We start from the raw sequence: 13,455 nt of genomic DNA, 5'->3' as shown, positions 1-13,455 counted from the left end.
TTCATCAACTTTGCAAACACATTTGATTCAGTTTGAAGAAGCATTATGGACAGCAGCAAAAGCATGGTGTCAAGTATCAGGGGGTAGCCGTGTTAGTCTGTATCTACAAAAACAATAAGGAGTCTGGTGGCACCAAGACTAACAGATTTATTTGGGCATAAGCTTTCGTGAGTAAAAACCTCACTTCTTCGGATGCATAGAGTGAAAGTTACAGAGCATGGGGCATTCGAGATAAACCAACTGCAATAATAAAAGCTACGTACAAAGACTCCTGCGGTGCCATAAGATTTGGTGGGAAATTAAGCAACTGGTTCAACTCAAAGTGGACAGGCCGGGGTTAAAACCCTTCCTCTCATTCACAACCCTGGAATGCGCTTCCTCCCGAGGACATGCCGCGGGGAGACGCGAGGACGGTGACTGGTGCGCCAGGGAAGGCGGTGAGAAGAGCGCGGGGTGGGTTTGGTTGCCTGGCTGCGCCCAGGCGCGAGGCCCGTCTCTGAGCCGGGCTGTAACGTGCCGGTGGCTGGGACACCTGCTTCCCCGCTAGGGGAACCAAACGTGGCTAAATCCCTGGACTGGCAACAGCTCCAGGTGCTGCCTATGCCCCGGAAGGGGAAACCGCAGCCTCGTCCTGAGACACGATACGTTCGGTGAGCGGCCACTAGGCCCGGTAGGTAGAGAAGCCGTAAAGGTTCTTTTTGTGCGCAGGCGCAATAAGGCCTACCGCAAACGAGGGGCCGATGAGTGGGACAGGCGCGCGCGCAGGAGGGGCGTGGCTACCCCCGCGCGAGGGGCGGTACGCGGAAGCGCCGGCGCGGCCGGGTTCCGCTGCCCCCTCCGATGCTCCGCTCCTGGTACCTGCTGTGCTGCCTCTGGGCCCTGCACCTGCCGGGCGCTGGGGAGGGGGCGGCGGCGGAGCGTGAGATAGACACCGCCCACTACCGGTGAGCACAGGGCAGCTCGGTTCCCCCCACCTCCCGGCCGGGAGCGGCCCCCTCAGCCTGGCAGCGGCCGGCTCCGCTCCACGCCGGACCGGGTTCAATCCGGCCCCGCTCTGGGCCAGGCTCGCGGCGGCGGCTGGGGCCAGGAGGCGAGTCCCACCCAGGCTTGCGGAAGGGGCCGGGCCGCGCAGCTGGGCGCTTAGCGGAGACCCGGCTCCGCCCGCGCGCCTCTCCCAGCCGTTGCTAACCGCAGCCCCGCTGTGCTGCTGCCAAGCGGTCCGGGCAGTGCGGCCACACCGCTGCCGGCCCGGCCAGCGCGCAGCGACCCGGGCGGGGGGGTCCGGTGAGCAGGGGAACCCAAGGGCCAGTTCGGCAGAGCCAGGCACAAACTCCTCGCGTGCCGATAGATCGGTAGCAATGTCAGTGCTCCAATGTCCTCTCTGTCCCCAGGGAGCGAGTCAAGTCCATGTTTTACCACGCCTACAACAATTACCTGGAAAACGCTTTTCCCTATGATGAACTGCGGCCTCTGACGTGTGATGGACAGGACACCTGGGGAAGGTACCGGGGAGGGTTAATGTTCCCTATGAGCTTGTTCATCTGTTGTCCCCGGGGTGTTGGTGTTTCCTAACCTCTCACTAGACTTAAGAATGTAAAAGACCTTCATCTTTAGCTCTGATGACTGTGGGGCACTGTCATGGTCTCCGCTGTATCTGTGCCAAGCCATTTGGTAACGGTGGAGTCTCAAACTGCATTCACTTGAATCGTATAAGTTGGAGAAGAAGAAAATCAATTGGATCACGCAAGCCAGGCACCTGCCAGTAAAAGAGAACTGTATAAGAGAGACGGGGTGGGTAAGGTAATATATTTTATTGTCTCTCTAATATCCTGGGACCAACGCAGCTAAAACAACTCTGTAAATAAGAAAGAATAAGATGATTATGTCAAGAAATCTTATTGGGAGGTATTTTCCCGCTAAGGCTGCAGATATTGCTGTTGGAATAAAGTATATTTTTGTTCTTAGCGCCACCTGTTGCCTGGCCCTGCAGTAGAGTCATCATTTTGTGTTGATGGTATTAATGGCAATGGTTGTGCTCTGACAGATTCAGCAGGATGATTTCATGCCTATCTCAAACAGATAGACGCCATGTGGGTAGAATTCCCAATCTTCTCTATACACAGCTTAGGGGTCTCAGGTTGGCTCACTCTGTTGCCTCTCAGTAGCTGGAGTTGTAGTTAGACTTTTTATTTGTTTTTGCTGTTCAATATCCAAGCGTTATATTTGTTCCTGTCTGTCACCCTGGCTGCTACTTATCTCATTGGCATTTCCTCACAGTGCCTTCTGTTCTCTTTCAGTTTTTCTCTCACATTGATTGATGCTTTGGACACTCTACTAGTAAGTACCTCACTCAATTACAGCCTTTTCTTGTTAATTTCCCTCTGTTTTATTCAGGGCTTTGGAGCTGAGCCCGGAGCTGGAGCGCGAAGCAGCTCCAGAGCAGTGGCGCTGCAGGTTTTTGCCTGGAGCTGGAGCGGAGCCGGAGCACAGCTCCAAAGCCCTGGTTTTATTTCGTACAATGTTACTTTCTGCACTTCTTAAACATCCTGCATTAGAGGCCTAGATTTACCTCTGCTCCTCTCAGGTGCTCTTCACCTACTTGTGAGAGTAACTTATTAACTGAGCGAGGGAGAGCCTGCGCTGACTTCACTCCACTGAGATGCAGGTGCCTAGAGTTCCCAGCCTCTGACACCTTCTAAATATGCCATAAGGACCCAGAATGAGGGCGGAAAGTTTTGAAGTCAAGTAGGAACCATTCTTAGTGTCTTCCATAACCGCCGTTTCATGAGTCAGCAGCTTGAGCTCCCAGCTAGTCACTGGCAGCGAGTTGTATGGGCCTGTGGTACCTGGGCTCCAGCAAATTCAGGGCCCAGGGAGCCTGGCTCCACTAATGTTCGGGACCAGGTCTGTCCCCCGGCCCCGCCTGCCGCCCCCACGCACCTCCCTTGAGCAGCCCTGCCTGCCCTGGGCAGCGGGCAGCTGCCCCCTGCAGCTCCGCACTGTGCTCCCTCGGCCGCTGCCAGCTACAAGGGAGCGGCACTGAGGGCAAGCTGAGGCAGCTGCTATGCCGGAGGAGGCGCATGGCCCCGCCCCCTGCAGGAAACTCCAAGTCGTCTCCAAGGTGGAGCTGGACCTCCTGAGCAGCAACCTGGGGGGCCTTGGGTGAATGTCGGGCCGGGGAAGGCCCCCCCCTCCCCTGGAGCTCCCTGCTGCTGGCAGGGAGAGGGCTGGGTGGAGTCCTCTCTGGCCCCCAGCCCTGGAGAAGCCTGCCTGATGCACCCCAAATTCTTCATTCCCAGCCCAGCACCCAAACCCCCTCCTGCACCCCACCCCCTGTCCCAGCCCAGAGCCTGCACCCAGCACCCCAAACACCCTCCCACACCTCCTCCTGCACCCAAACTCACTGTCCTAGCTCGGAACTCGCACCCCCTCCTGGACCCCAACTCCCTCTCAGAGCCTACACCCCAACCCCCTGCCCCAGCCCAGAGCCTGCACCCCTCCTGCACCCAAACTTCCTCCCAGAGCCTTAGGCAGGGGGCAGGACTTGAACCTGTTTGGCACCACCAAAAATTATACAAACCTGCAGCTAGGGTCAAGTGAAAAAGGTTTAATACAGCATCTAACCCTACAGTGAAGCTGCTGAGAAGTCTGTTATGTCATGTGTTCCTTGTCATTGATCCTTTGTTTTCCTGAGTGTAGTCATTCGCTGCCTCATGAGCCTCCCTCTCATTTATCCTGATTTCTTTTCCAGATTTTGGGAAATGTTTCAGAGTTCCAGAGGGTTGTCAATGTGCTGCAGGAGGGGGTGGATTTTGATATTGACGTAAATGCGTCTGTCTTTGAAACCAACATCCGAGGTGAGCTGGGTGCTGGAGTAGGGCTTAACTTGGAAGTCATTTGTGTGTCACAATCAGTCTCTGAATTCATAATTTATATATAGTGCAGAGGAGTAATGCAGAACAACAGTGGGAATTGAATTCTGCTGCATACAAACTAAACAAGGAAAAATACACCTCCCTTCCTTCATTATGCATTACCTCCCAGCCCCTTTTGAGTGGTTCCAGATGTAAACTATACATACTACAGTTTATGTTCTTGTTCAAGGTTAGTTTTGAGTTTTGGAATTAGAGGTTTCATGCTGAAGTCATAACGTTGCACATCAAATCTGCTGTTGCTTCTAGAATAAATTTCTTGTGTCCCTTGAGGCAGACGATGTTCTGGAATGGAGAGTAATTAGTCTATTTAAGAAACTACGATTTAAATCCTCTTTCTTTTGAAAAAATCATGAGGACCTCTGCCTTCAGTGCTACTTACGTGTTTTACCCCTTCAATTCCCTCCACCTAAATGACACTTTCAGGGAAGAAAACTGGGTACAATGCTTATTCTCATTCTCCTGCCCAGCACTGTTCTGCTAGTTTCTGCACCCTGCGACAGTTTCTGCTAAAATATTTTACACATTAATAGTTTTTGACCTACGCTTGCTGTGTTACACAGTTCTAAACTCATTTAAAATACAAAACAACCTCACCTACTCTTTTCCCTTTCAATTGCCCAGACTTTGTTCTCCTGATGTCATAGTCCCAGTAGTTCTTCAGTTGTCTATAGAGTAGTACAGATAAATGCGCATAGGTAAGATCTGCTGTTTCTAATGCAATGAAGTAGAAGTGCTTCCAGTTCTTTTTGACAGTTTACTAAGAAGCAAGACTACAACTTTTTTCTTTGCAAAGCATCTTTGATTAGCACCTTTTTAGATACTAGAGATGAGCTATCTGTCTTCCCCTGCCCACCCACAACTTCCTAGTTACGCAATCAAATGCTGCTGATTTGGGGGTTTTGTGGGCAAAACTATCAGTTCATTCCTCCCTGTACTTCCGAATGAGCCCCTCGCTTTGCACTGTTCCAGTGGTCGGTGGTCTCCTGTCTGCTCACTTGCTGTCTAAGAAGGCTGGTGTTGAAGTGGAAGCAGGATGGCCCTGCTCGGGGCCTCTTCTGAGGATGGCGGAAGAAGCTGCTCGTAAACTCCTACCAGGTGAGAACCTTTCCAGAGCTGCAGATCTAACTTCTCTCTGCACTCTTCTGCGTAGTACATGCTGAGTTAACTGGCCAGTAGTAATACAAGTGGCATCACTTCAACATCTACAATAGTCCCCAGATCACTGGAATCCTAGGGGAAGCCTAACTAGCTGTATTAACCAGCCATATTTTTGTCAGTGTTGCACTGATGTACAAGTATTTTGGTGTTACTGAAGTCTGGGGAATGAGTCTAGGCTCAAATACATCCTTTACAATCCACATGGAAATCTCTGAAGCTTCCAAAGCAGCTGTGGGATGGTTGTTGGAAGCAGAATGCAGGACTCTGGGTCACTTGAGACAAAATATCATAGGAGATGTGTGTTCTTCTGAAATGACAGCATTAGGTATATGTAATGCCTGCGGGAAACACCCAGAACGTGACATTATCAGTCACATGAGCATACACCATCATGTATATTAGTTACTTCAAGCAAAAAAAGTTAAAAGAACATTAAGGTGGTCAAGTGATGGTCTCTAGAGGCAGAAAATGTGCAAACTCAACTCTGCCCCATTTTGGGCTTCCATTAGGATACACAGTCCAAGAATGTGAGTAGTTGCGTTGTTTTTATATGCCTCATCCAAAGGGCACAGGTTGGACTGCGCTCAGTTAATGAGGCAGCTGTTCAGTGTTTGCATCCTCACAGAGATCCTCCCACTTGTGCAGTGAGGCAGGCGTGCCCTCAAACATTGAATGCTAAGTGCTAGGTCTCCACAATTGATGTCCAGCATTTCTTGTCTAGCCTTCTGGGTTCTCCCTCTCTCCCCCATACTGGGCTATGGTGCCACCTCCCATTTATTTCAGTGCACTTGGGACTATTCCAAACCCTGGTCTCTTGCTGGCGTCCATGCTTGAATGAGAGGCACAGGCAGTAACAGTCAGCCTGTTAGATGTTGTCTGGTGATGGATGCCGAACATTCTCCTGTGAATCACGATTGTGATGTTTCAGCTTTTCAGACCCCAACTGGGATGCCATATGGGACAGTGAACTTGCTGCATGGAGTAAACCCTGGAGAGACCCCGGTTACCTGTACTGCTGGTATTGGTACATTCATAGTGGAATTTGCCACGTTAAGTCATCTTACAGGTGACCTAGTGTTTGAGAATGTGGCCAGAAAAGCCCTTAAGGCCTTGTGGAAAAATCGCTCAGATATTGGATTGGTGAGTGGGGGAAAATGCCCTTCATGTTATGCTTACATCCTTTTTGTAAACAGTGTATGGTACTAGGTAAGCCAGGATAGATAGAGGACATGTGTTAGCTTTAAATTAGTGATTCCTTATAGTACTACATGAGTATAACTGCAATACCAGTAATCATGCAGTAGGTGGCACATAGCCTACTGTTCCAGAACACCGGTAACTTCAGTTAAAGACCATATCCACCTCAGAAACATTACACAGTTCTTGTATTCCACCCAGAAGAGGCTGGTGGGCAAATATGTTTTGGTTTTCACAGTTTTATAACTCAGCTTTCTTTATGATCCCCTGTCATTATTGACTCTCAGCCACCTTAAAATGCTGTTTAGTGCCGCAACTCAAAGTTTAGTCTCTGTCGAAGGGTGATAATTTTATTTTTTTTAAACGGGACCAGTCAATTCAGATGTTTATGGTTTAGGCTTTGGAGAGGAGGGTTAGAACACAATTTCCTCATACTTTATAAATATAAATATTTTCTCTTGACACTAACATTTTGTACACAAAACTTGGACGTTTCTGAAGTTTAAAAATGTCTGTCTCCACGTGTGGCTAGACCTCAATGAGGAACTTGGCAAATTTAATGAAAAAAATTATGAACAACTACAAATCTGTTTCTACACATGCACTGTAACAGAGAAAAATCTTTAAGCATATAGTTATGGTCTTGCCCAGCTCCACAATGTCACGCTGTAGAACTCGAGTGCAATAAATAGGTTTTTTCCTTGTATCTAAAGAGTTTTTTAGCTTAAAACCCGCTGGAATTTCAGCAAAATGCAGTTACTCTATTCTATAGTCCTAGAGTTCCGGTCAGATAATACCTAACAAAGCTGCACTTTATGGCATTGTAATTAATAAAATCCTAGGTAAAATTTTATACCAATAAGGCATTAATGTTGCAAATTAAAAATGCAAAGTAATGGTTCCCATAGCATTGTTGATGTCTGCCTATTGACAAACCAGGCGTAGATGTGAAATGCAGAAAACAGTTAATTCAACTTGAAGGTTGCAAATTCATAATAAAATCAGGACAGCAATGCTAATGTTGTATTGCTGTATGTGTCTGTATTTTATAAAGTTTGCCAAGTGTTTTGGAATCCGTTTCTTTGAAAACCATTATAGAAAGAGAAGATATTCCTTGGAATCTAGTATTAACAGGCAAGCTTTGGCTTGTTTTTAAAATCTTCCTTTTCCCACAGGTGGGTAACCACATTGATGTGGTAACTGCCAAATGGGTAGCCCAAGATGCTGGCATCGGGGCAGGGGTAGATTCCTACTTTGAATATCTTGTTAAAGGAGCCATTCTGCTGCATGATGAAGAGCTGATGTCCATGTTCCTAGGTGAGAGCTTTTTTTTCCCTGGATGACTGGGCCTTTTTTCACCAGATTGTCCCAAGAGTGTCTCCTTAAGTGCACCTGCTGATATCTGTATGTGCAGAGAGAGGCCCCTGGAAATGTGACCTTAAGCATCTCCATGGTGCAGACTCACTTCTGAGGCATCTTCAGCTCTGGGTGAAATTCTGGCCTCCCATTGATCTCAGTAGAGCCAGGCTATTACCTGTGTCTTTTTGGAGCTAAATTTCTTTTCCAACATTTGGTCTGTTCGACTCTTTCTTTTAGCAAGAGGATGCTAAAAGTCTGACAAAACTCCTTTCTAGACTGTTTCCTGTAGTGATGGTTTTTGTTACCAATAAGACCTTGTGAGTGTTCTGTATGACAGTTAGTGGTCTGGGAGGAATGAATGTTCTTAGTGTTAATTTGACTAAACCACAGTGGAAAAGGGGCTTCTCTTCTGCTATTTAAAAATTCGGTTGTGTTAAATTATTCTTCTCTGCTTCTTTTTAGAATATAACAAAGCCATTGGGAACTACACAAAATTTGATGACTGGTACCTGTGGGTTCAGATGTACAAAGGGACAGTGTCCATGCCTGTCTTTCAGTCCCTGGAGGCCTACTGGCCAGGCTTACAGGTAGGAAGAGAAATAACATACACTAATCTTGTTCCTCCCTGTCTTGAATCCATCTGCACCACAAATACTGTGCCAGGGCATATGATGATAACTTTATCTTCTGTCCTGGTTAAAGCCTGGCTCTGCTCCGTAGTGTAGATGGACTTAATCTCCTGCAGCCTTTGGCAGAGCAGAATTAGACTCCAGTAGTGCTACATACAGAACCATATATTAAGTGTGAATGGGGACAGTCATATTGTAACCTGCTTTCCTAACACAGTTGTTCTTATGTAAGGGGGGGACTAAGAAAAGAGATCAAATCCCTTCCCCATCTCATCCTAAACACTTTTCACGTTTGAGTTTATTTCTTGCAATGAGAATTGCTTATTGAGTAGTTCCCACTCCCTAGTGTCCTGTAGTTGACTACACAGTAGCAGCCCCTCTGCTGCTGAAATGAAAGGAACAGTGTCTTGTAGATGAGTCAGGGAAGCTCTAGAATGAATACTCTGAGACCCACATCAGTCAGAAGGGATTAGAAAACTTGGTATGACTTCAGAGATCACGTGGAATAGGATCTAACAGAAAAGTGTCACCTGCTTCCTCTTTAGCTCCAGCTATCCTTAAGGTACCCTGTCTGAATATGACTACTTATATTATTCAAACTCTGGGAACAGTCCATTGGCTTCTCATTTAATGACTGTACGAGAGAGGGTTTTTTGTTTTTTGTTGGTTTTTTTTTTGTAGCTAAGTCCTGTGTAGTTTATTCTTTCCCAACTGAATGCTTCACTAGGTGTGTTTTCTTTCCCCAGAGCCTGATAGGGGACATCAATAATGCCATGCGAACATTCCTCAATTATTACACTGTTTGGAAACAGTTTGGTGGGCTGCCTGAGTTTTACAACATTCCCCAGGGCTATACTGTGGAGAAGCGAGAAGGATACCCACTTAGACCTGGTAAACAGAAGCAACAAATAACAAACATGGTGATACTGAATCCTGCTTTTACTCTGGTGTAGTAATTAATGTTACCTAACCTCTAACCTGCAAGGTCTACGCTAGTGCAATAGTAACTTCATTGCCAGTGCACTCCCATTTTCCATTTCCGGCAAGACACACATTGTAGAGTCTGACTTTCACTGTAGGTAGAATTAAATTTTAAAGGAGCCTAACCATTGTGCCACTTCTTAAAGGGGCCCTGTCAAATGGATTAGGTCCAAAATGTAGGATTTGTGCTGTTGAAAAAGATGCATCAGGTGTAGTATTGTGTTCTCAAAGTCTGTCAGTAAAAGGCTTTTTAATGTGAATGTTCACTTGCACACATGAATTCTGTACTAGTGTAACTAGAAAGTGAAATTGACTATAAACAGACCAGTCTAGTTTTGCTGAATGAAGTGCATAGAGTAAAGCAGACTTTTGCTATTCCTCCAGTTTTATTAACCTTATTGCAGTTGAGTAACACAAATAAATAATCCCATGATGTAAGATCCTCTCTGAAACTGGAAAATAACATTTTTCCCTCTTCCCTTTGTCCTTTTCTGTTCCACAACCATTGACTTCCCTTTTCCCTGTTTCTTACAACACACATGGTTCTACTTGGTTTACTTGTGCACTTGCATCATGTAGGTCTGCGAATGGGTTTGTTAATTTGAGTTCCCTGAATAGCTGTTACAGCAGCATAACAACGTTCTCCATGTGGCATGTAAACTGGACTTTTTTACCAAAAATTCTAAGCAATGCTCATTTTCTTAGCATGTATTATAGCATCACAGTAGCAATGTTTCTAGAGTAAGGAAAAGAGAAGGTGCGCCTGATGTCTGCTGTGGGTGTTTCCATATTGCCCATCACTGTATCTAAACATCAGGAAACCCTATCTTTCAGTAGCTTATAAAATAATATACAACTTTTTTTTATGGGGCTGAAATTTCTGAGGCAGAATTGCAGTCTAAAAGCAATTTTCTAAATTTAGTTTTTTTTAGAGAAAGTTTAATTTTAAAATATTTTTTTAACTTCACTTCATTCCCATCCCCCAAATGTGAGGCAGGGAATGCATAGTTAACATGTCATCTCAGTTCAAACTATTTAATTTCAGATTTGGCTTGTCCTCTGGGAAGATGGGTGCCTATGGTGTGAGCCAGAGGCAATATATAGGGCTAATTGATCTGATCCTCTTGAATTGTATTGGTGAATCTATGCAAATTGCAGTGGTGTCTTCTGTGCACTGTAACAAGGTCTTTGCTGCTGGATTTTGCAGAGCTGATCGAGAGTGCCATGTATCTGTACCGTGCCACACGAGATCCCACCCTCTTAGAACTGGGGAGAGATGCTGTGGAGTCCATAGAGAAAATCAGTAAGGTGGAGTGTGGATTTGCAACAGTAAGTGTCTGCTGAAAACCAGCGTTCAACCAGCAAGTGTTGGTCTCTTGATCGTTTGCCAAAGAGGGTGATGTTTGTAGGCTGGCTGATCACTTGAGGGGAGGGGAGGTTTTCTTGTTTTTTAAAGACAAATCAAACAGTTCCTTGTAAAACTCAATTTTGTAACCCTGGTCATGCTTCAGGGAGTAACTCCACTGCCAGAGCAGTAAGGGAGTTAGGGCCATGTTGTGCCCTGCTACTGTTTGGGTACCCAGAGCTGGAGATGGTACAAAAAGCCTCAGCCCAGGGACTGCTTCCTCCTAGTGCCTCTGTGGGTGCAAGGAGTTGGGGAGAAGGCAGGGCCAGGGCATGTTCCCGCTGCATGCTATGGACCTGTAGGGCACTGCACGTCTCAGCGATCTGCTGGAATGGTGCAGCTCTGCATTGCCCCGATCAGATACAACTGAGCCTGTACGAGTGATTTCTTTACACTTCTCTAACACCTGCCATTCAAGGATTTCGCACTGTCGCAATGAATCGTTAATGCACAAATACTGAGAATTCAACCTCACAACTCTGACATAGATAAGTCCCCATTTTATAGTTTGGGAAATGGTGGGTAAGTCGCTTCATGTCACTAAGTGACATACGAAATCCTTAGCATAGAACTCCTCTCTCCTGATTCCCAGTCACTTGCTCTAACTGCTAGACAGTTCAGCTGGATAAAACAGCCAAAAAGAAACTGTTAGAAGTAATTAATCTTAAATGTCGTGCACCATCAAGCCAAGTGGCAACTCCTCTGGGTAAGGATCGGCAGTGGACTGGTGAGTCCATGTATTGCTTAGCTGTAAAGAGGAATTCCAAACTGACTGTTTTCCCAAGTTCATGACATCTAGGAGCACTCTGTGAGGTTCTGGGTTCAGGATAGATGTAATCCACTTGATCTGCTCTCTTACAGATCAAAGACCTGAGGGATCACCGACTGGATAATCGCATGGAATCCTTCTTCTTGGCTGAAACAGTGAAATACTTGTATCTGCTGTTTGACCCAGATAACTTCATTCACAACGATGGGTCAGCGTTTGATGTGGTGCCCATGCCTTATGGGGAATGCATCCTTGGTGCTGGCGGATACGTCTTCAATACCGAAGCTCACCCCATAGACCCTGCTGCTCTGCACTGTTGTAGGAAACAGAAGGAAGAGCAGTGGGAAGTGGAAGACTTAATGAGAGAGTTTTACTTTCTGAAGAGAAGCAAAAAGTCCACGTTCAAGAGAACTGCAGACCATAGTGGGAGGGAAAGCCAGACAGCATCTGCAGATGCTTCCTCAGAGAGCAGCAGGAGGGAAATTAACCCGGAGAAGAACACCAAAAGGAGAATCCCTCTCCTGAGCTGCCCTAATCAGCCCTTTACCTCCAAACTTTCAGTTCTGGGACAGGTTTTTCTAGATGACACGTGACTCTACTTCACTACGAGTCCAAGTTGTTGAAGTTAATAAATCTGCTTGGAGTTGCACTCTGTGGACCTTTTTATTCTGTGAGAAATATTTTTCAGTGGTTGAAAAAAGTGCACAATAGAATTTCCACTGTTATGTAAAATATCCTTCTATTAGATCCCCTTGCACTCTCGCCTTCTGTATTGTGTGAATCAGGGCTACTGTTACATTTGTTAACACAGCTCAAAGGTTATACCAGAATGAGTCACCAGTTTGGAAAGCAGAAATCTCTGAGAAGGAAGAGCCTGCAGCCTGTGACTTTTGCTGTTTCATTTGCTGCTGTGTTAAATGTTCTGAGGCCATTTAAAGTCTCGACCATATGCAGAGTTTACAGTACCTCCTGCTTAAGAAAAGAAGGAAATTGAGTTACCTGGCTGTAGCAACATGAGAACAGAAGCTAATTACTAGCAGTGACTTCTCTTACTCCATAAATTGCAGATTTGCTCTCTGATTAGCCTTAAATTTTACTGCTGGTCCCAGGGGATCACGTGGGCACAGCTTGAACACCCAGAACTCCCAGAAGGGTAATAGTTCAGGGGCAACCTCTATTCTAAGTAACAGGTTTTCAGTTCCATGCTTGGCTGTTGGACAAATGAACTGTACATCTGGCAGTGGGGAGGAAACCAACATGGAAGGGTCTGTCAAGTGTCAGGAAATGAATTCATTTGTGTCATGGAATGTGTGATGAGAAATTTTCTCTTACATCTAGCACTAGTGCTGGTTGGTACCCTATGAGTGACACTGTCCCTTAGGAGGCTGGCTGACTGATTGCTGGGTGGATGTCGCCTGGAAGCTGATTAAATTTCTGTAGTTTTCTGGGGCCTGTGATGTGGGGAAGGAGGGACTTTGTGCTGGGAATTATAAACCCTTCTAACCCTAAGGGGTGAGGCTTGACGGACTCCCGAAGCATTCTGCCTGCCTCTGCTCTGAAAAATCCTTCCTCCTTCCCTGCCTTCAATGCCTAAGGTGACCCATCTCCCTTTAACTGCTGCATGGACCTTCTTGTTGGGAGCTAATGGGGCAGTCAGCAGGAATCCACGCAGCATGAGGTAGCCAGCCCAGTGGTAGGGCAGGGGTAGTGTGGGGTGGGGAGATAGGACAAAAGCCAGGGAAAGACACCGATTTTGTTCAGAGTGAGGTATAGAATACTCCAGCCCCTCAATACAGAGGAGAGGCTGAATGGACATGTAACTCCTCTAAAAGTGGGGGAGGATGGGTTCCTAATGGCCCCATTCTTTTAAAGTGAAGTCGAACCATGATGTTTCCTTTTTTTAATAGTGAAAAGCCTTGCTCCTGAATGAACAGGCTGTTGGCGGGATCTGACAACACCCGCCACTCTGTGGGAGTTACAGGAATTATAAAGAACCCTGACCCTTCTGCTTCAGTAGGGGAG

At 46.5% G+C, this 13,455-nt stretch overlaps 1 protein-coding gene across 4 annotated transcripts; it reads left to right on the top strand.

The window, feature by feature from the left end:
• Positions 1-409: 409 nt before the first annotated feature.
• Positions 410-12,082, top strand: EDEM2 (ER degradation enhancing alpha-mannosidase like protein 2). 4 transcript variants are annotated; one of them, XM_065565692.1, is made up of 11 exons: positions 410-437; positions 1,392-1,502; positions 2,298-2,337; positions 3,752-3,857; positions 4,905-5,030; positions 6,022-6,233; positions 7,466-7,607; positions 8,112-8,236; positions 9,025-9,169; positions 10,467-10,588; positions 11,526-12,082. In XM_065565692.1, the coding sequence occupies exons 2-11, from the start codon at positions 1,408-1,410 to the stop codon at positions 12,024-12,026; spliced, it is 1,614 nt and encodes a 537-aa protein (XP_065421764.1). In that variant the 5' UTR covers positions 410-437; positions 1,392-1,407; the 3' UTR covers positions 12,027-12,082. The 4 variants fall into 4 exon arrangements, with proteins under 4 accessions (XP_065421764.1, XP_005295475.2, XP_042710909.2 ...); XM_005295418.5 differs by lacking the exon at positions 410-437 and adding an exon at positions 550-670; XM_005295417.5 differs by lacking the exon at positions 410-437 and adding an exon at positions 754-944.
• Positions 12,083-13,455: the final 1,373 nt, after the last annotated feature.

The sequence above is a fragment of the Chrysemys picta genome, chromosome 13 (genome assembly GCF_011386835.1).
Source record: "Chrysemys picta bellii isolate R12L10 chromosome 13, ASM1138683v2, whole genome shotgun sequence".
NCBI classification, from domain to species: domain Eukaryota; kingdom Metazoa; phylum Chordata; order Testudines; family Emydidae; genus Chrysemys; species Chrysemys picta.
The sequence above is the reverse complement of the archived record's forward strand: the minus strand, read 5'-3'. Positions and strand labels throughout refer to the sequence as shown.